General features: G+C 43.7%; 1 protein-coding gene and 1 pseudogene across 1 annotated transcript; both read right to left on the bottom strand.

Moving 5' to 3' along the window:
- Positions 1 to 8,598: 8,598 nt before the first annotated feature.
- LOC144304084 (prefoldin subunit 1 pseudogene) lies at positions 8,599 to 20,076 on the bottom strand (annotated as a pseudogene).
- Positions 19,392 to 22,648, bottom strand: SLC35D3 (solute carrier family 35 member D3). The gene is made up of 2 exons (XM_077845630.1): positions 22,163 to 22,648; positions 19,392 to 21,223 (listed from the first exon to the last, which is right to left on the bottom strand). Exons 1-2 carry the CDS (start codon positions 22,599 to 22,601, stop codon positions 20,391 to 20,393), a joined length of 1,272 nt encoding a protein of 423 aa, XP_077701756.1. The 5' UTR covers positions 22,602 to 22,648; the 3' UTR covers positions 19,392 to 20,390.

The raw sequence follows: 22,648 nt of genomic DNA, 5'->3' as shown, positions 1-22,648 counted from the left end.
TAGGAATTGGTGGAATGCTTACTCATGTCAGAAATTTTATGTTTTTCCTTTTATCACCCCAGAAGTCCTACAACACAGACACTATGATATTTTCTTCCTTAGAACAATTGAAGAAACTGAGTCAAAAAGGTTCACTGGTTTGCCCATGGCCCAGAGTTTGTAAATGGCAAACTGGAATTTGGTTTCAGGTCTGATCTGAAGTACCAAGGCTCTGGGAGTGAGAGAGTTAGCAACTCTCCAGTTATTTCACCTCTGGAGCAAAATGGTCCAGGTCATAGCCATGGAGTCAGGACCCAATGGTTCCACTGGAGAAGCAAAAACCACTTGGTAAATAAGCCATGTGAAAATCCATCTGTTTATCTTCCTGACACTTTAACTCTCATCTACACACCTGAGCACACAATTCTATATTTTCAAACTCTAATTTAGGTATAGGAGGAATTGAGTTAGTTTTAGCACCCTTAGTGGCTGGCTCAGCATGCCAAAGGCTTATTACACAAACACCCTTCCTGAGTGGTTTCAGAAGAGCTAGCCTGGTAAGGAGATTTTTCTTCATTCTCTTTATACCAAGTTTCTTCATATATATTTTTAAATTTTAACTTTATTGATATGCAACATACATTCACAGTAGTGCATACACCCTAAATATTTAGCTTGATGAATTTCATAAGATGAACACATCCATAAAACCGGCACCCAAATGGTTGACTTCTTTTGAACATTATTATTCTTTGTTTCCACAGTTATAAAGCTTACTTGGAAATTCAACTCTCTACTTCACAGTGAATATAGAAAGGCTAGCTAATTATAGCTTTAACTGTAAAACACTTTGACAAACTTAAAGTAGTTAAAGAGCTGCTGAAATTGATTATAATGTCACATGGTTTCTACTTAAATTATTTCACCCAAGAGAATGTCAAACTGTTCTCATTAACAGATCACGAAAGAGATGTTTGAGATTCAATTTAATGGAGACTTGTGAATTTTTAAAACTGCTGGTGGCTTGTAACCTGAAATATTCCTGTTTAAGTTCTCTGAGTCAGCCCCGTCCCCTTCCCATAAATTTTTCTGCATTCTTTTTTCTGTAACAATGGGAGATTTTGTGCTTGAAAGTAATAGTGGCCCCTCAAACCTCTAGGTGTTCCATGTTGGTCATATGGTTGGCTACCATTGGTCCTCAGCCGCAATCCTTGGTTTTCAGACATGCTTCATGATGTTTTGTGCAAAGCCATATTCAGATTCTAACTTTCTCCAGGCATAGACCACCTTTCAGAGTCTGATCTTGTTCTAGGTCATTTCCAATCTGGAGGGGCATGGTTTGAAACAGCTCAGGTGATCTCAGGGTAGGAATGAGCAGAAAAGCAACTGGCCTCTTTTGAGGACTATGAGTCCACCTTTTCAAGGAGCAGGGGAGAGGGAAAATACTCTATGTGAATAGGAGTAGGTGAAATCTAGAGAATCCCTGAGTGAACAGTAAGAAGAAAGTTTGACTCAACTGTGCAAGACTTTGGTCCCAGAAAGTCTATGGCACATCAGCCATTGTGGTTGGAATAACACACAACACACAACACAACGCTATGAGCCAATAATAATGCTTCTTGTGGTGTGTGGAAAGGGTCTCATTTATACTAGTTATATTTACTCACACTTTGTAGCCAATCATTCCAGCATGACTGCAAATTGCTGCAATGATTTCTTCTCTTTTCAATAATTATTTTGATAAATCTAGGCATTATATATATGTAATCTCTGGGAAATTAGTTCTTCTCTTATTTGCTACCTGCCTGAAAGGTCTGGCTCAGAATCTCGATTTGTACTATCTGTAGACAGATACTCATTCCCAACTTATATGCCTCCAATCTCAAGCTTAGAGACTGAGGGAGCAAAATTAGCCCAGCTTTGGTAGTTACTAACTTTATCCTGCTTTAGAGCAAACATCTGTAGTTAGCAAATAAGAGTCTTTACTGTTTTGTTTTGCTTCTGATACTGGCTTATGTACCATTTTAGACTGTTAGGTCACTTGCTGCATACATATTTCTTACTTTCTTAGAGATGATGTTAGCTCCTTGAGTGCAGTAACTAAGTTTTACACTTCTTTGTATGTCTGAAGTGTCTAATACAACATATTGCAGAAGAAATATTTATTAATTGGAAGTTTGGTCCAAGAAAAGGGAAAAACCTAATAGACCATATTAATATTTTTAAAATTTAGGAACATATTACCTAATTTTGATCTGTCATTGAAGTTATATAAATTCCTTTTTTTAATCTTTTATATCCCTTAACAAACCACTGTATTTTCACCTATTTTTAGCACTTTGGTATTTTAACCTTCATATTAGCTTTACAACAGTAGGTTATTCTGAATTTTGCTACATATTTACCTAAGTTCAAATAGAATTTTTCTAATGTAAACCACTGTTGCAGACAATGAATGAATCAACCCTTCCCTAAGGTTGAGTATCACTCAGAGAGAGCCACACCTTTTCCTTAAGAATTTTAATAGTTTCAGAGAAGAACCAATCACAATCCATCTTAGAAAAACGTAGGACTTTTCCCCTTTGGGCAGTTAACAAAACCATCGAAAATGAGCTAAATACTTCTCTACAAAATGTTTTAGATTATATTCTTATTCTCAGCTTTACCAATTTGTAATGTCTCAGAAAGACATCCTTTTATATATATCTGACAATGAAGATTATTCTCTCTGCAAAGTGCAACACCCCTCTTAAGCAAACCCATAAGAATGACATGAAGAGAAGGAATAAAAAATGTACTTCGGGATGCAGGCAAACCAACAATGTAGGCATTTCATTGACCTTCTCAGAGAAGAAAGTCTTTATAAATCTTGAATAGTGGTATTATTAAGTATTTCAGATGCAAAATACGAATCTGTTTTGGTAATTAAGATGTCTGTTCAACCCAAGTATTGGCATCTCATTTAAATAATTATCTAGTAGGGTATACTGCAATTCCATGTTGTATATTCAGAGTGTTCAATCAGGAGAAATTCTAGCCTGCTTAGGAATGTTTGTTAATTAAAAGATTTGGAGATTTAAGTGGAGTACCTCCAGCTTTGGGAAAATCCTCAAAATTAAGCCAATAAAAATTATAGCTTTTATTGTTCATCCAGAACTAATAGCATCCTTTGGCAGGCATCTGAATGCATCCTCAGCCACATAAAAGTAGCTCCATCAAATAGGCCACTTTTAGAAAGCCACCTTTACTATCCTTCCATTGCTGGATTATCCCTACTTGTCCAGCTTGGCTAGTTTCCCCAAGGATCTTTTTCCATTACTGAACCTGAAAACAAAATAAAGCTATTGTCCCTAAATGCCCAGCTTACATAACAATGACTTGCCCATGTTTGAGGACAACATAACTTGTAAGAGGTAAATGGCCAACTTAATAAAAAGAGAAGAATTAACTAGCTATCTGTGGTGTAATTTGGCTTTGATATTTTGACAACAATACAGTAGCAGGAAGTTCAGGAAAGATTTTCAGTGCATTACCTTTTCTCAAGGCTTGCCATGAAAGAGCCTGTGAATTTCTTCATTACAGGTATTTCTTTGATTTCCATGATAAATGTATTGTTGAAATTTAGTTTGGTTTAAACAAATAATTTTGAGGCATCTGGGTGGCTCAGTGGGTTCAGTGTCTGCCTTTGGTTCAGGTCATGGTCCAGGGTTCCTGGGATTGAGCCCCACATTTGGCTCCCTGCTTAGTGGGGAGTCTGCTTCTCCTACTCCCTTTGCAGCTCCCCTGGATTGTGTTCTCTCTGTCAAATAAATGAATTTAACTTTTTTAAAAATAAATAAATAGTTTCAATAAGCCAGAACATATTTTCACTATACCAGAAAGGATTCATGCGTTGAGCAAGCACTTACTAAGTGCCCACTAAGTGCTAGAAATCATAGTCGCTAGAAATACAAAGATAGACAAACCCAAGCCATGTTCTGTGGCAGCTCAGTCTAGGGGACACAAACATAGATAAAAATACAACACAGGGTTGAAGTCCCATAATAAGTGTTGAAGTAGAACCTTCTAGGACAGGCTTGAGGCAGTTGGACAGGCTTTTCAGATACGGTAACTTTCTACCTAGAGAAACTATGTTCAGAACACTTCTATAAAGCAAATCATTTATTTATTTTGTTAGTCCCATCTTCACATATTAAGCTTTAAAAAGTTAACAGGGTATACTCATTACTCTTAAAACAACCTTATTCTGAGCTCTTTGGTCATTTCAATTTTCAAAGAGGAAAATTGAGGCCAACTTGGGTAATAATGTGAATCTGTTGCAAAAACATGCTCATGGTTTGCAGTTCTTTACACAGCTCTTTAAATTCCTGCTAATGCAACTGGAGGACTTGGTAATTAGATCTGGTTCCTGTTTTAGCAGTTAGTCAACTATCTTCTAAAAGAAAAGATCTTAATTTTTCTTATTGAAATATTAAACTAAAGAATTCTCCTGCACCAGGGCTCCTGGGTGGCTTAGTTGGTTAAACATCTGCCTTCGGCTCAGGTTGTGATCTCGGAGTCCTGGGATCCAGCCCCGCGTGTTGAGTTCCCAGTTCAGTAGGAAGTCTGCTTCCTCCTCTCCCTCTGCTCCCCCCATCTCGTTCTCTCTCTCTCTCTCTCAAATAAGTAAGTGAAATCTTAAAAAAAAAAAAAAAAAGTATCCTCCTGCACCCTGAATTTCTACTGGATCCTCAAATAATATCCGTAGCCACATGCACCTTTTCCCCTTGCATTTGAGGTAATGACTTCATATTTTTCTCTTTATCATTGTGTATTAATCAGAGGTTCTCTTGGATCTGACTTAGATTGTGTTAGCTCTGGATACTTGCCACATAGCACTAATGCTATTACTACGCATCTTAGACATCTTTGGGGTCACTGGTTCACTCCTAACCCAACAAATTATTCTATTGCCTTTAAAAAAAAGCCTCCCTTCTTAACAATAAGAAAACAATCCCATTATAAAATAGACTAAAGACCTTGATAGACACCAAAGAAGATATGCAGATGGAAAATAAGCAGATGAAAAGATACGCTATATCATATGTCATGAGGGAAATGCAAATTAAAATGAGATACTGGGGATCCCTGGGTGGCGCAGCAGTTTAGCGCCTGCCTTTGGCCCAGGGCGCGATCCTGGAGACCCAGGATCGAATCCCACGTCGGGCTCCCGGTGCATGGAGCCTGCTTCTCCCTCTGCCTGTGTCTCTGCCTCTCTCTCTCTCACTGTGTGCCTATCATAAATAAATGAAATTTTAAAAATAAAATAAAGTAAAATGATATACCACTGCACACCTAGTAGAATGGCCAAAATCCAGGACACCGACAACACCAAATGCTGACAAGGATGTGGAGGACAAAAACACTCAAACATTGGTACAGAAATGCAAAATACTACAACCCCTTTGGAAGGTAATTCAGCAATTTTTTATAAAAATTAACATTATCACACAATCCAGCAATTCCCCCACTCGGTATTTACCAAAACAAATTGAAAGCTTGTATCCACACAAAAACCTACACAAAGATGTTTATAACCACTTCATTCATATTGCCAAAAATTCAAATCAACCAAGATGTCCGTCAGTAGGTGATGGATAAACTGGTACATCCAGACAATGGAATATTATTTAGGACTAAAAAGAAATGAGCTATCAAGCCATGAAAGACACGGAAACTTAAATGAGTATTACTAAGTGAAAGAAGCCAATCTTCAGTGACTACATACTGTATGGTTCCAATTTTATGACATTCTGGAAAAGGTAAAACTAAGGAGACAATAAAAGGATCAGTGGTTGCCAGAGGTTGGAGGCGGGGAGGGGGGATAGAAAGGGATGAGTAGTGAGAGCCCAGAGGATTTTTAGCTCCATGAAAATACTCTGTATCATACCATAATGATGGACATCTGTCATACATTTGTAAAAACCCACAGAAGGTAGAACAACTAAGAGTGAACCCCAATGTAAACTATGGACTTTGGATGATAATGATGCGTCAGTGTAGGATCATCAATTGTAACATCTGTACGACTGGTGAGGGATGTTGATAATGGGGAAGGCTGTGCATATGGGGGTGCAGGAGATACTTAAGAAAGCTCTGTAACTTCCTCTCAGTTTCACTGTGAACCTAAAACTGCTCTAAAATATAGTCTAAAAGGGGTTTTCTGCTCATTCACCCTTTTCTGTGGCTCCTTCTTCCCTGATCCTCTTGGTTCACTTCTTGCGGTCTCTTTTCCTTAGTGTTATCCTGGTCTGTTGCCTAGCTTCACTAAGATAACTCAGTGCTAACTTAGTAGCTGTTAAGACCCACATTTCTCCAATCATAGCATGACTAGTATCCCAGGGTGTCTTCTATTATAAGACCCCATTAGGGAGACGCTGGCCTCCAGTGGCTCTATCTAGTCATTTGCTATTTATTAGTTATATTGATCACCATCCCCAGAGGGATGACAGAAATCCTGGCACAGATATTAACTCCACAATACAGCACAAATTTGTTCATCCGCCAAGAGCTCTTTCAAACACTGTTCAAAAGATTAAAGAAAGGGCAGGACAACTTCACCCTCCATTTTTTGCCTGACCTATTTCTACTTTCCCTGTCTGAATTGTTAACAATGTTCTATATTATTTTTCAAGGCAAGCATCCTCAAAAAAAAAAAAACCCAAAACAGAAGAAAGTTTCTTTATGAACATTTTTATTGGATTGAGCAAAGCAAGTCTCCTAAAACCTGACCCCATGGAGCCTCAGGGCACCAGGAGTGCTGGGCAAGAGCTCTTGTCTTAGGCAAGTAGACTTCCGAACAGCCTGCACCCAGTCATCCTGCCTCTTTGCTTCTTATTCCTTATCTGGCAGATTCAATTTGCAGCATTTTATTTTCCAAGAATGGCACTATAAGGAGACGAGGCTTACCTATCAGGCAATCTTAAAAGGAGCTTATAATCCACTGTAGTTTCCAATTGAATGAGAAAACTGAAATTATACTTTGATTTCATAACTTTGATTTTTTTTGTCAGTCAGTCAAAAAGTATTTACTGAGTGTTAGTCTCTGTTGCAGGCACTGTGTTGGGCAGTGGGAAGGTGGAGGACAGATAAGTCCGCTGAATGTGTGCCTTTGTGCGGTGAGCTATCTGGCCTTCTGTCACCCTTTTGGGAATCATCTCCCCACATGGTTATGGAATTGAAGGGGTTGGTATTTGCCTACAAAATCATTCAGCAAATGAAGAAGGTAGTGCCATCCTATGATTACAGCAGCACTCTGGAAGGCTTAGGTAATATTGGGCAGAGTGAATTTCCCTTTATATCATTGCAATGACAGTAAGTGCCCATGGAAATGGCCATTCACCAAGTTGGTAATAATATTTATAAAATATATTGCAGATTTTGGAAGATAGCCACTAGGTGAATTGCAAAATAGAAAAGTTTTCCCTTTTTGCCTATCCAATTCATTTGAAAATTGAACGTTATTCCTTAAAGAAAAATAAAGAACAAGCAATTTGAAGTGGATTGCTTATTGTGCCCTGTTTAAGGATAACTGGACCCAGAAACTATTGATGAGAGAGAGTGGCGGCCCTCCGGAGAATTGTGCAGTCAGTACGAAAACACTCTACAGATACCCAGGACTTTTGACTTGCAGTATTAACTCCCACTAATCCAAGACAGGCGTGCTATACAGCAGAGATGTATTACTGGTGGTGTTTTGTTATATCACACAATAGATAGCACTCTAGACTCGTCATAATTGCCTGGAAAGCCAGCACTAAGACCAATAGCACCCCTTACTCCTTCAGAGATCTTTGATACAAGAAAACACACACACACACACACACACACTATATGAAGCCAAATAGCCAAACAAAAAGCAAAAAATTTAATCCATTGTCCAGATAACCCTAAATTAGGTTCTCTGCATCAGAGCAGAAAAACATCAAGAGGATTGTGTTTTTTAATTTTTCAACTGAGGGCATTGGCATCAAATGATTAAAATAAAGCTTGTTCTCTTCTATCACTCCAAAAAGAAGTCTGATCCAGAGGCGGGAATGGATCACACACATTTGGAATTATATCATGTGGTGGGACAAAATCAACCACATGCCCTTTGCTAGTAAGTAATTGTTCTTTCTGTTGCATCAAGTTTATTTCATGAATTGTTTTTAGAACATTTCATTGAGGTAAATCCATTGTTACATTTTTCAAACCTCAAAGATCTACTGAATTTGTTTACAATTTGAGAAGGAATTTGATGAAAACAATGACTTCTTTCCTTTTGCTTTCATGTTCTAAAATCTTTTCTGCAGTGAAATAAAAGAAACAAATGACAAATAGGCATTACTCAGACAGCTAGGGGAAAATTGTTTTTGCTCTTTAGAACATAGCTGATATAATAAATTGACTGTTGGCATAAACCACAAACAAATTCTTTCTTTTTTTTTTATAGTGACTGGGGGAACACATGCCTTTTATTGGTCTAAAGAGCATAACTAGTTAATAGGCTTGGGCAGAGCTCCCCTATCTGTTCTGGCTCCCATCTTCCCTCTCCTGGGAGTTTGTGACTCACCCCCAGGGGAGAAAAGTGTTCTGGACAGGAGTGGCAGACAGAGCCAGGATAAAAAATAGAGAACTGGGGTCTGAAAGGGTATCATGGTGAAGTAGAAAACACAGGGTTATAAGATCATCCAAATAAAAAGTCCATCAGGGCATAAGAGAAGTTTCTTTCTCCACATGGGTCCCCCACCTGCCCTTGCCAGGAATAGGAGGGGGCAGGAAGCTTCGGCTGGATATTTCCTACTGTGCCTTTTGTGTCATCAGCATCTCCCAGATGTTATCCTCAACTTCCCTCACACTCCGCTCCAGGTAGAATTTTTTCTGTTCTAGTTCTTTAATTTTTTCTTCTGTTATTTTCTGTTTCTCTAACAGTTGGCTGTGAATTACCTCCTTGGACTAAAGAATAAACATTCTTCCTACATCTTCAGACATGTTAGTCTCATCTACCAAAGTCATAATCTGTATAAGATGTGCATGCTTTTTCGTTCTGTTCAGCTGTTCAATCTGTATGTCTGCAAGCTTCACCTTCTGTTGAGTGTCAGTAACTTTGGTTTGAAGTTCTGTGAAGGTCTTCTCCAACTCCAGATCCACGGGAGCCACTATCTTGGTTCACCCACAAACAAATTCTTACTTGAGTTCTGCTATAGAATATTGTCCTCACAGAAACACTCTCAGCTCTTTAATGAAATCAATGAAAAAAATTGAATAGTGTAGCTTATTCTTATATACAATACTGTGCCTTCAGCAGTTCTATAAATTAAAAACAGCAGGTACAGGACGTGTGGAATCCTGGCACATCACCAGTTATAAGCCGAGTGTTGGTCAAGATGACGGAGGAAGAAGTGGAAGAAAGAGAGCAAGACGCGGCCTTCCATCCTTGCCTCCTGTTTCTCATTCATGATCTTTCTCAGTGTGTGAAGTGAGAGGCAGTGTTTTGCTTAGAATACTGGCCAAGCTGCTGAACTACAAGGAACCCTGAGGAAAAAGCTCAACTTCTCTCTTGCAGTAGCCTGAAAGGAGGGGTAGGGTTAGTGGCAGAAAATCTGGCTCACGGGATCATTCAGGGCCCTCGTTCTGAGTGCGCTCCGACATCCCTGAGCTCTGTCACAGCCGGGCTAGTGCCACATCTACAGTGGAGTGAGTCATGAGGCTGGAAAGAGAGGAAGGAAAGGACAGTAGGTTTCTTACCACTTTCTTACAACAGCTTTTTTGAGACATCATTCATGTTCCACATAATTCACCCATGTAGTGCCCATTTCAATGGATTTTGGTATAATTCATTATTCATTTCAAAATCATGATAAAACATTGCTATGGACAGAAAATGTCCTCCCAAAATTTAGATGTTGAGATCTTAATCCCAGATGAAGTAATGTTTGGAGGTGGGATTTTTGGGAGGTGACTAGATTTGGATGAGGCCATGGGTGAGGACCCCAAGTGAATCAGTGCCCTTATAAGGGTATGAAGAGCCCAGAACTCTCTCTTGGCCTTGAAAGGACACAGTGAGAAGGTGACTGTCTACAAGCCAGCAAGCAGGTTCTCATCATGCTGGCACCTTGCTCTGGGACTTGCTCTGGGACTTGCACTCCAGGACTGATAGATAATATGTTTGCTGTTTAAGCCACCTGCTGTGGTACTTTGTTACAGCAACCTGAGTTATATACATAAAACATAAAATTTGCCATTTTAACAATTTTTAAATTGGATAATTGCATTATCCAGTCCAAAGCTTTTTCATCAACAAGCAAGTTTCTTGTAACAAAGTGATATGAACATTCTCCACACCCCTTTCCTTCACTTTCCGTTGGCTGCAGCTGACTACAGAGAGATAGGAGAGTAGTCCAAGGTAAGCAGCAGATGCCCAGCTGAAGCACAGGGCACTCCAGTACTGAGAGGAAGAAGGGAGAAGGAATGCCTGGGGAAAACCGAGTCCCCACTGAAGATATTTATCTAAATCTTTGTCTTCTACTGCTTGGGCTATCATAACGAAATACTGCAGATTGGAGGTAGCTTAAAAACAACAGAAATTTTTCATAATTCTGGAGGCTGGGAGTCCAAAATCAAGGTCAGTTGGCAGATCCGTGTCTGGCATGCGCTCGATTCCTGGTTTACAAATAGCCATTACCTCTTTGTACCCTCACATGGCAGAGAGCAGAGAAAAGAGGCTAGCTCACTTGTTTCTTCTTATAAAGTCACCAGTCCCACTTATGAGGGCCTCACTCTCAGCACCTAATTATTTTCCAAAGGCCCCTATCTCCAAATACCATCACATTGGGTATGAGGATTTCACATGAATAGGTGCAGGGGGGACCCACACACATTCAGTCCATAACAAGTGTTCTGTCTTCTACAGAAGTCCTAGCGACATGCCTATCCATGAGCCCAATGCGGGGCTCGATCCCTGACCCCTGGGATCATGACCTGAGCGGAAGGCAGCTGCTTAACCAACTGAGCCACCCAAGCACCCTCTTTGGATCATTTGTATGGGGTTTCTGGTTAATATTTAAAATTTTGGTGACCATGGGGAGCATTGCCCAGTTTGGTCTTTCAGATAAACTTCAGAAGATAATCTTTTTAAAGATTTTATTTATTTATTTATTTGTTTGTTTATTTATTTACTTATTTATTTATTTATTTATTCATGAGAGACACAGAGAGAGAGAGAGACTGAGAGAGACAGAGGCAGAGACACAGGCAGAAAAAAGCAGGCTCCATGCAGGGAGCTTAATGTGGGACTTGATCCCAGGATCCTGGGATCATGCCCTGAGCCAAAGGCAAGATGCTCAACCTCTGAGCAACCCAGACATACCCAGAAGATAATCTTTAGGGTTTATATTGCCCTTTCAAGGAATGTTCAGTGAGTCTTTATCATCACTCCAGCCCTTTTGGACATAATTCTTCATGTATATAAAACCACTAATTACATACATTATACAGAAATATTAAAAAGAGGAAATAGACTGTTGAGAAATTGGTATGTGATATAGTCTTAACACATTTGTTGAGTCAATGCATAGATAATGGATAGATAGATGGATGAAAACTAGTGTTGCAATGGGTACAAAATAGTTTTACTTTTCAAGTACATTTTCTTTTTAAAGCAAAATTAATTTTCAAGTCGATATTATATCAGTTGGGAAGCTTTTGATTGAAAGAAAAAGAATGCCCAACTAAAAGTGACTTTAGAATAGGATTTTTTTTCCCCTATAATAAGAAGTATGGACAGAGGCAGTTCTACTGTTGTTAATTCAACAATAAAATGAAGGAATCAGTGAACAGGCTCTTTCTGTCATTCATTTCTTTTTAAGATTCATTTATTTATTTGAGAGAGAGAGAGTGCACACACTTGTACATGATGGGGGGAGAGGGAGAGAATCTTTCAAGCAGATTCCCTGCTGAGCATGGAGCCCCAGGCAGGGCTCTATCTAACGACTCTGAGATCATGACCTGAGCCAAAGTCAAGAGTGGAGTACTTAACTGACTGACCCCCCCCACCCCCACCCCGGGCGCCCCTGTTTCCCTTATTCTTCTTGCTTCCTCATCAAATTGCCCTTCATCCTTAAGATTGTGTCCACTCTAGTTGCGAAATGACTACCATACTTTCAGACATCACATCCTTACCAACTGCATGCAAAGGCAGGATAAAGGGAGTTTCCTCTTATAGAGAACTTGCCCAGAATGCTTCCCTTGCACGTTTATTCATGTCTTTCACTAGCTGGGGTCACAGGCCCACCCCCAAAACAGTGATTGGCAAAGAGATGTGAGTCCACCATGATGGCTTTAGAAAAATGATGCCTAATCTGCTAGGAGGTTGGTCCACTTTCCCTAAGCACTTGCTGCCTTTATCTGAACAAATTTAGAGTTCTCTGTGTAAAGAAGAATGAGATAGGGGGCAGGGGGATGACAGGTGGGCAGGCAACCAACTTTGCATTAGTTATAAAATTTTCCAGAATAACTTTCTCCCTCTCCTTCTCTCCCTGAAGTGGAACACTAGAAGGAAGATATTCTAATAAAGCTGGCTTTTCCACATTCTAAGAAGTAGTGAATCATACTGGAGAATGATTGCTTTTTTATTGTATAGAACAGTTGTTCCCTCCAGTTACTTCTTGAGAAAAATATTGAGAAAACAAGGAACTGGGAGACTTAAGTCTTTTCCTCTGGGAAATGGGACTGTTCTGAGAGGGGAGGGCCTTGCCACACAGCAGTAGGCAGCGCCCCAGGAGAGAGAGGGGGATGCTCAGGGACTCCAAGAGCAGGGACCTCTGATAGTGACTTTCAAATGTTCCTTTCTACACTGAAATGCCCTTATGATAGGTAGCTTCAAGCATTCGGTAAATCTTGTCAACTGCGTCTCAATGCCAACTTCATAGTAGCAATACCTTGTGTAAAAACGGGAGTGCAGGAGCCAGTTGGGAAAAGCAGTCTGAATAAACACTCTCAGGCTAGCAAGAAGCCTCCGTCCAGAATAGGCAAATCCACGGAGGCTGTAAGCAGATTAGTGATGGCTGGGGGCTGGGGGGACTGGGGACGAATGGCTAGTGACTTCTATCTAATGGGTACAGGACTTCTTTTTGGAATGATGAAAGTGTTCTAGTGGTAATGATTGTACAATTCTAAAAACATACTAAAGACTATTGTGCACTTAAAGTGAACAAATTTCATGGTATGTAAATTGTATTTCAATAAAGTTGTTTGGGTTTTTTTTTTTTCTTTAAGTGATCAACACAGCAGCTGGGTGCAAGAAATAATCAGCTTCCCTGAGCATATCCAGTGAATCCTCAGGAACACCTGCGAAGGTCTGTAAATCCCGAGGTTATATCTAAGGTGAAGAATGAGTTATTTTATTTGAATATTAAGAGATAGATTGACCCAAAAGGCTGGGTAGCCTGGGGATTCTGTTATAATAGCAACTGAGCCTTTCTTTGCTCTTCAACTGTTTTCTGGGTCCCTTAGTGCTCACAAACAGAAAATGATTTATACATACACACATATATTGGTTGTTCTAGAAATAAAGTTGAATCAGCAGAAAAGAATTAGGGATAGAGGCAGGCTCCCCACTGAGTGGCAAGGTCAACAAGCACTACAGCTGCTCATCACCACTTCAGCCTCATGGTGTCTGACTGGCAGTGAAACTTATGAGCACTGGAGCCAGCCTGTGTCCACATGTGAACCCAGATGTACAGGTTACCAGCTCTGAGATCAGGGCAAGTTACTCAGCATCTCCATACCTCAGTTCACCCTTTGTAGGATTGAGATAATATTAATGCAAACCTATAGGGATGTTGTGGGAATGAAATGAATTAGAACTTGTAAAACACTAGAACCTCACCTAGCAAATAGTAAGCACTACATTTTTAAATTTTTAAAAAAGATTTTATTTATTTGGGACAGAGAGAAAGAGAGAGCAAGAGCGGGATGGGGAGAAGGAGAAACAGACTCCCCACTGAGGAGAGAGCCCTACCAGGCTCAATCCCAAGACCCTGAGATCATAGCCTGAGCCGAAGACAGACGTTTAACTGACTGAGCCACCCAAGGGCCCCAGTAAGCACTACAGTAAAGGCATCAAGTAGTATTCTTTATAACAGTTTGCAATACACAAATTCTCCTAATATCAGTGAATTTGTGAACAATGAATATAGGACTCAACTGAATTGTAAACTGAAGAGAAAGGTGATAGATCTAACCTGGGTTGTTTAAGACCATCGGGGATACACACATGCTAGAGGGTAATTTGCCAGAGACCTGGGAGGCCTATCTAATCCTTACTGGAGGGCAGGACGGCACAGCTTGTGTGGTGAAAAATCAAAAACAAAACCAAAGCCAATAAACAACCTCTTTTGGTCCTTTACTCTCCCTGTTGGCTGAGAACCGTTAATTTATGTTTGTGTCATTTGGGACTCTTTGGGTTATAAGCGGCAAAAATCCCAACTTGAAATGACAAAAGCAAATAATGACAACAACAAAAGGCTTTGCTGAATGGAACTGACAATCTGAGGAATAGTGCTAACTCAAGTGAAAGCTTAATTTCAGGGCCACATGAAGTCACCAAAACTCAGTTTCTCTCTCTTTCTACCTCTGTGGTCTACTTGGACTCTGTATTGTTTCCTTTCTGTTATATCTTTTCTTTGTGGCGAGATGGCAGCAGCACGTCTGCCCCACCCCACCCCATCCTCCTAGGTTCAAGTCTAGTAAGAAAAAAACACACAACTGAAGTCTTTCCAAAAGTACCCTTGCACGTCGTCAGTTCTGACCAGCTCCCATGCCTGAACTAATTGTGCTTCCAAGTAGAGGAAACGCTTTGATTGGATTGGCTGGACCACACGCCAAGGGTAAAAGGATGGAATCAACAGTATCTGAATTACAGGAACCCAGAAGTGGAGAGGGGATGGTTCCCCAAGGGAGATCTGGGAGTTCATTTACCAGCCCTGCCTCCTGCTATCCTGCATTCTACTCTGCTCTGCTCACCAGCTTTCTTCCAGCCCTGCTATCTTCTCCCAGGAACAGGACAGGACAGATTTGGAGAGGAATATACCCGGAATTGTTATGTGTGTAAGGGGTGGTGATGGGTGTGGCCAGGGAGAAGGTACCACTTCAGCAGATGCTATAATGAAGTCCAGCCTGGCAGACAAACCATGGTATCTAGGGATGGAGGCAACAGATGAGTCAGGTCAGCAATTATCCCCAGAGATTAACATGAAAGTCATGGGTTTCATTGTAGGTAGTTGGAAACATGGTCAAATACAACCCAAAAGTAGAAGAAATTTCCGTTATGTAGAAGCGAAGCACCCCAAAATGGAGAGGGGGGGTTGATACTAATGACAATTGCCAGGACACACCAGTATGAATGTGCATGGACTCTTGCTCACAATGCACTTGGACTTGAAAGTTGCTCACGCTCACATGCAGCTGTCACCACGGCTTGGGTGCAGGAGTGCTCCGCATTCAACTTGAGGTGAGGGGGGCCAGGAGTTAGAAGAAGGGCCAGCAGTCTGGGATATTTTTATTTTCTTTTGGAACCTTCCTTAGGAATGTCTAGCTTCCCTTCACAACTTCTGTCTTCACAGAAATTGAGCAGGCTTTTCAAAAGTCTGTAGGCAAGACTTCTGGTTCCAGCTGTAACATGTCAAGAGTTTGGAAGTTGTAACTCTAATTTTTACAAGAAAATGATCAACCGACTGAAAATAAATGTCTTTTCAAGAACCCATGGGAGAATTGCAGTTGCAAGGTGAGCTGCCAGCCCCAGATCTGGATAGACAGGTGAATCCAGGGAGTTACAGCAGACTTTACCTGAAGCAGAAGCCATTAGAACTGTAACTGGTAAAAACACTTAAATAGTAAATGTTATGAATTCCCGCAGGCTGGATATGAACTATCATGACGGTGAGAAACTCCTAGGGCCCCAGAGGGGGGCACCCACACTTCATGGGTTTGACTTCCAGGAAACCCTGGCACTCTGGCAGAGGCAGGAAAAGAGTAATCATTGTGAAATATGCCTAGACTGTTCTCATAACAAAATCCTACTCTTCAGAAGCAAAGACTCACCAGAGCCTTACCCCATCCCAGGGAAAGAATTTCTCCTTTCTCCCACTGTAGGCCTCTCTGGCCTTCCTGTCTCATCTACAGGGAGAAAAAAGAAAAGAAAGACTAAGAAAAAGTTGTGAAGGTCACAACCCAGGGACATAGGTTAAATGTCCTAAAAGACTGAGATGTCATAATAAGATTGTAGAACACTTTCCCTCTGCTACCATTTACCAGCACACCAGTAATGCTCCGATATGATGAGAGTGGATTGCAGCTGAAAGTTCTGAGGTGCATCACACTCTAAGGAGGAAGCCCAAAGACAGCAAAGAAATAAAAGCAAGGACACTGGAAGAATTTGAAGCCTCTGACACCCATGGTTTCAGCAAACATCAAACAGAGCACCTTGTAGCCATATTAACATGAAATCTCATACTAGAAGCTGATTCACCTCAGGTCCTGTTATCCCACACATCATCTGGCTTTCCAAAACAAACAAACAAACAAACAAACAAACAAAAATGATAAGGCATGTTGAGCAGCAAGAACAAAACATGTCTAAGTAGACAACGCAAACATGAGAACAAGACTCAGGACACGGGCTTTGGAATGATCAGACAGGGAATTTGAAACAACTACAACTAAAGTGCTGATGAATCAGACGAAAAAAGCAGACAACATTCAAGAGCAGATGGCCAGGTGAAGCAGGGAGATGGAAACTCTTAAAAACAATAGAAAGAAAATGCTAGGAGTTCCAAATACCAAAACATTGTGATAGAAATGAAGAATGACTTTGATGGGCTCATCAACAGAGTGGATATGCCCCCCAAAACAACATATCAACAGAAACATTCCAAACTAAAGTGCAAAAAAAGGCATCAGTCAGTTGAGGACTCGTAAGTTTCACCCAGCTTTGGCTCCATGAAGCATCACTATTTATCCCACAGATGCTTAGGCCCTCTGACAGCACTTTTTTGTTTGCAGGATGGCTAGTCTTGCAGAAGTTTAGGCCGCTGCTTGAGCTCTGCTCAGCCATCCGCAGCAGCACACACACACCCTCTCACCTGCACATTCTGGGGAATGACTCCCCCAGTATTTTGGATGATCTATGACTCAAATCATAAGAGAGGGCTAAACAGCATTTAGGGGATGAGGCCAGCAGCAGGGTCAGCGTTGAGAAGGTCCGTCTGACATCATGCTGTGCTCCACAGACACAAACTCCAGTCAAGAAATAGCAAGTGAGTGTGAGGCAGGGCCTCCATTCTGCAGAATTGCTAGAGGAACAGATTATCAGGGCAGGGACCAGACACCCAGTTACATGCAAGGCGAGGACATAATCTCAGAGAGAAGGAGACTCCAAGTTGTCTGAAGTAGGGCACAAGGACTGGGTCACTCAAGCAACAGTGGTGACTTCCATTTTGAGTCCCTCCCACTGAATATCCTGGAATGCCTCAGAAACTTCATTCCCACCGGACCATGGCAGAGCCCAAAATCTGTAGTCTGTAGGTGGGCCTAAGTGCTACTGGCAGTGGAAGAAGGATTTGGAAGCCAGGCAACGCTTGCCACCTGCTCATGCTCGCCTGTGGCTGAGCTCCAGGACTGACTCACATCCTGCCCTGCCTTATGACTTACTTCCTTCAGCCATGCACAGACACCAAGCTTTGTCCAAGCCAATGGGTCGACAGAACGTCTACTTCTGCTCTCCCCAGGTTTTTGCTACCTTTGCACACTCCCCTCTATCCCCTCCCTCCATAAGTGCCTGTGATGGGTGCTTTTATGTGACAACCTGGCCAGGCTGTGGTCCCCAGTTGTTTGCTCACACAGTAGGTTAGTGGTTGCTTTCAAATTGTTTTGTAGATTTGATTAATATTTACAATCCGTAGATTTTGAATAAAAGAGGTAACCCTCCATAATGTGAGTGAGCCTCATCTAATCAGTGGAAGGACTTCAGAGCAGACTGAGGTTTGCAGAAGAAGCAATTCTGCCTCAAGACTGCCACACAAGGGACGCCTGGGTGGCTCAGTGGTTGAGCGTCTGCTTTTGGCTCCGGGTATGATCCCAAGGTCCTGGGATCGAGTCCCACATCGGGCTCCCCGAGGGAGCCTGCTTCTCCCTCTGCCTATGTCTCTGCCTTTCTCTGTGTGTCTCTCATGAATAAATAAAATCTTTAAAAAAAAAAAGACTGCAACACAAAAACCTTACCTGAGTTTCCCACCTGCCAACCTGCCCTACAGATTTGAGACTTGCCAACCCCCACAAATGTCAATTCCCTAACCTCTCTCTCTGAGACAGATGACAGATAGATGATTGATTGATAGAAAGAATAGAGATATGAACTTCTAGGTCCTGCTTATCTATATGTAAATTTATATAAATTATATAAATATAAATATATATCTTCTTGGTCCTGTTTCTAAGTGATAGTGTCTCTACACGTTTGTTGAGAGGAAAGAGTTCATTCTTTTGCAACAAAAGCAAACCCACAGTTTTGGCCAAAAGGGAATTTCTACAGCGAAAGCCAATCATGCTCTCCATTGCTCTGACAATGGTATTAACAAAAAATGATATACTTTATTCCGCTTTGCCATCTTTCATTAATTCTGCTTCACAGAGGTGCAACAGGATGTGGTCTCCTGGCCTGTTGACCTCAAAATTAATTCTTATCTTTAAAGAGGTCATAATAGCCCTAGCCAACCATTTTTAACTACAGACATATTAGGGCTCATACATCCCAAATGGCTTGTAGAGGAACCTGTGGAAATGACGAACTGCCCACGCAACCAGCACCAGTCACAAAGCACCACATTACACTTGCTCACCGGCTCATGAAGCCAAACCGATGAAGCTGAAACTTTCATTTTTTGACTTTGCTTTTTATTTTGTTTTTTGAAAAATACAGAAAAATATAGGATACTACCATCTGAGAGTCTCGGGAACATGCTGGCAAATAATAAAAGTGCCTTCTCTCAAATTACCTCTCTGGAGGGAGCTGAAAGTACGACGTCCCTCTGGGTGCCCTCTTCTATTTCATCTCAGGCTCCATATCAACTGATGCCAGCTGTGGTTGGCTTTCTTACTGCAGCGTGAGGCAGTATTTTATTTTACTTTATAAAGGTGTTCTTGACCGGAAAATGAGGATGCTTTTGTGGTCATTATTGTTGTTGTTTTAAAGTAAACTGCCATGCTAACTTAAGAAAGTCTCAATGGGGTGGCCCCTCCATAAGAGAAACCAGACATCACACACTAAAGACCAAGGCAAGCTACCCAGCCACGACAGAACACAAATGTGTCTAAAACAAATTTATAACACCGTATCTTTTAGCAGATCGACTCATACTTTTATTTTGACAAATTTAAGATAGAAAAATATCATAAAGTGAATATAGCAGTTGCAGTTTTTGAAACAGGGCTTGGGATGTGCAGCGTGACTCGAAAGAGCTAGCTCAACTGAATGGTCTCACTTCTATTTGGGCTTAAGACCGAATTATTGTTCAGCCTTTGCATTTGCTTGAAAAAATACTGGACACAGCAAAACTGGCTTTTCAAAAGGTTATGGCATTCAATAATAAATATGATGAAGCAACGAACCTAAACAACCTTTAAAACATTTTTATAATTACTAAAAGCCAACTTTAAGCTTCAGGTTTAAAGCTAAGAACTCATATATTCAAAATAGCTTTAACATTTTCTACCAATATATAATAGAATAATAGAGTACTTATTTTTTAAAAAGTGAAGAAAAATTAGAGTAAACATATTTCAGATGACTAGAAACAGTAAACATCAATTCAGTATATAGATGTGTGTATATATGTGTATATGCCCACATACATATATTATATGCACATATATACATATATATGTGTGTGTGTGTGTATATATATATATATATGATTTCAATAAGATACTCTTGCTCAGCTGGCCATAAGATCTGTAGTCGTAGCTATCACTGAAGATGCACCGGGGTATGTCCTCGTTGAGCTTATTAAGTGCGGTCATCCTGTCTGTACTCCCTCTCTGGAGGGGCTGGGTAGAGGAACTCTTAGTACATGCAGACATTTGGTTATGGTAACAAAGACATAAAATTCCCTTCCCTAAGCACCTTCACATTTGTTTGTCTCTGCCACGCCTCAGGGAAAATCACGCTGAATAATTCACACAGGTGCTAATTCTGTGGCTGTCAGCCCAGCTTCCTTCTTTGCTTCCCTTCCCCACTCCTCAAAGAATAAAATCGTGTGGCCCCTCATCAAAATACGTCATCTCTAACATATAAAACAAGTGTATGTACATATATACATACATGCATTTCCTTTTCAGGGACTGGGTAACTCCTCGTTATCTATCAAATAATCTTTCTTCACGTACTTGGTTCCCCTAACCAGTCTCCACACTTCGAGGTAAGCATCCTTCAGTGACCTCTTGCTCACTTCCTGGGGGCCGTCCGTGACCTGCGAACTCCGGGCCGCCCGCGGGCCTCCTCTGGGGCTGCCCCTTGCCTCCTGCCCACTCTTGGGAGTGAAGCCACCTGCTCCCTTGCCACCTTGTGACCCGCCGCCGTCTCCATCCTCCGCGGGCAGCTCCTCCAAGACGAAGGGCCGCTGATCTCCACCTGGCTGCGCCTCCTCCCCGCGGGGCTGCGTCTCTAGGTCCTCGTAGTTGCTTTGCTTTCTGGTCTCCAAGAATTTGGCCACGCAGTAAATGATGGAGCCCAGGGTGTTCACCACCACGCCGGCAATGAACAGAGAGGTGGGCTCCACGTCGCTGAAGGCCACCATGCCCACCGTGATGGTGGCGATGCTCTTCACCACGCCCACGAAGCTGGTGGTCACGGCCGAGTTGATGTAGGTGCAGTGCAGCGTGGTGAAGTTCATGGCGCAGCCGATCAAGATGCAGGCCACGAAGATGCAGACCATGGCCGGGTCCCTCCAGCCCGGGAAGGCCCAGGCGCGGACAGAGTCGGTGCTGGCGAAGGAGAAGACGACCAGCAGCGGGGTGGCCGACACGGCGATGACGTACTGCGCGGTGAGCGGCCCGTGCTCCGTGTCGGCGCTGGCCTTCTGGATGAGCACCAGGTAGGCGGCGTGCACCAGGACGGCCAGCACGCCCGCCACGTACCCGATGGGGTCGCCGGTCAGGTCGCCGGCTCCTGGAGCGCCGAGAGGACCGCCGAGCCAGGGCAGGAGGGAAACAGAGAAGACACCGGGTTGGCGAGGGGGGTATTCACTGGGGCAACGCGTGGGGTTGGTGAGTTCCCAGGGTTCGCGTCCCAGCTCTGCGCGTGGGGGTAACACACACGGAGGAGCCGAGTTCGGCCAACGCCCCGCGGGAGGCAAGGTTGGAGGCGCCCGGCTCGCTCTGTCCCAGACCGAGGCCCGGGAGGTCCCCGGGGCGCTCCGCACCCGCACCCGCACCCGCACCCGCACCCCCTCGAGGGGCCCCGGCAGGAAGAGCGATCCCCAGCCAGTGTCCGCCAACCCCGGGAGCGCCGCGCTCGCTCCGCGCGCGTGCGAAGGCTTCCCGTCGGCGCCGTCTCCCCTCCGGCCAGCCCTTCAAGCTCTGCCTCGCGTGGGGCTCCATCCGCCCCCGCCTCGCCCCCTCGGCACCTCGCGCGGCGCGAGACCCCACACGAGCCCTTGCGGCTCGAGCTTGGCTTGCGTCGTCCCCCGCCCCGCGTGACCCGGGGAAGTCCGGGGCCCCCCTCCCTCCCTCCGACTCGGCCGGGGGACTCCAGTTCCCGGGCTCAGGCGGCTGTCCCACCCCTCCCGGAGGAAGTGCCGCGTGGAGGAGAGGGGAGGTGGGGTGGGGAGGGGAGGGGATGGCGGAGAGGGCGCCCCCGGGGTAGGCAGGGGCGGGGGTCGGAAGCCGGGACTGGGGGGCGGGGGGAGGAGGTCGGAGCGCTGGGAAATGCACGGCGTGGCCTCAGAAGTCCCGTTCGCGAGCCGAGCAACCACCCTTCAAGCCTCTCTCTGCCTCGGTTTCCCCATCTGGAAGTGAGGGCCGTGCACTCAGTGATCCCCGCCGCGTGTGTCGGGTGGGGTAGGGTGGGCCGGGGGCGGGCGCGGGCGCGGGCGCGGGTCCAGCTCACCTGCCAGGGCGGCGCCGCAGGTGGTGATGAGCACGGCCGCCAGCACCCCGGGCGAGGGCGCGCCGTTCTTGAGCACCAGAACGCCGATGAGCATGGTGACCAGGGGCAGGCAGCGCTTGAAGACCACGTACATGGGCAGGCTGAGGCCGCGCAGGGACCAGAGCGTGAGGCTGGACTGCAGCGTGGAGAGCACTGCGACCCCCGCGAAGGAGCGCGCCAGGCTCAGGCCGAAGGGGGGCACGGCGATGAGCCCCAGGCGCCGCAGCAGCTCCAGGCTCAGCGCCGCCGTGGAGCTGGTCAGGCACTGCACCAGGGTCAGGAAGGAGAACTGGTAGCGGCTGATGAGGAACTTGAGGAGGATGTTGAGGGAGCCCGAGAAGACCCCGTGCGCGATAGCCACGGAGATGCCCAGCACGCGGCCCCGGCACAGCTGCCGCATCGCGCCGGCCGCGCCGCCCCGGCTGGCGGCGGAGCTCCGGGACCTGC

This window comes from Canis aureus, chromosome 1 (assembly GCF_053574225.1).
Source record: "Canis aureus isolate CA01 chromosome 1, VMU_Caureus_v.1.0, whole genome shotgun sequence".
Lineage (NCBI taxonomy): Eukaryota > Metazoa > Chordata > Mammalia > Carnivora > Canidae > Canis > Canis aureus.
Note: the sequence above shows the minus strand (reverse complement) of the source record. Positions and strands in the feature narration are given on the sequence as shown.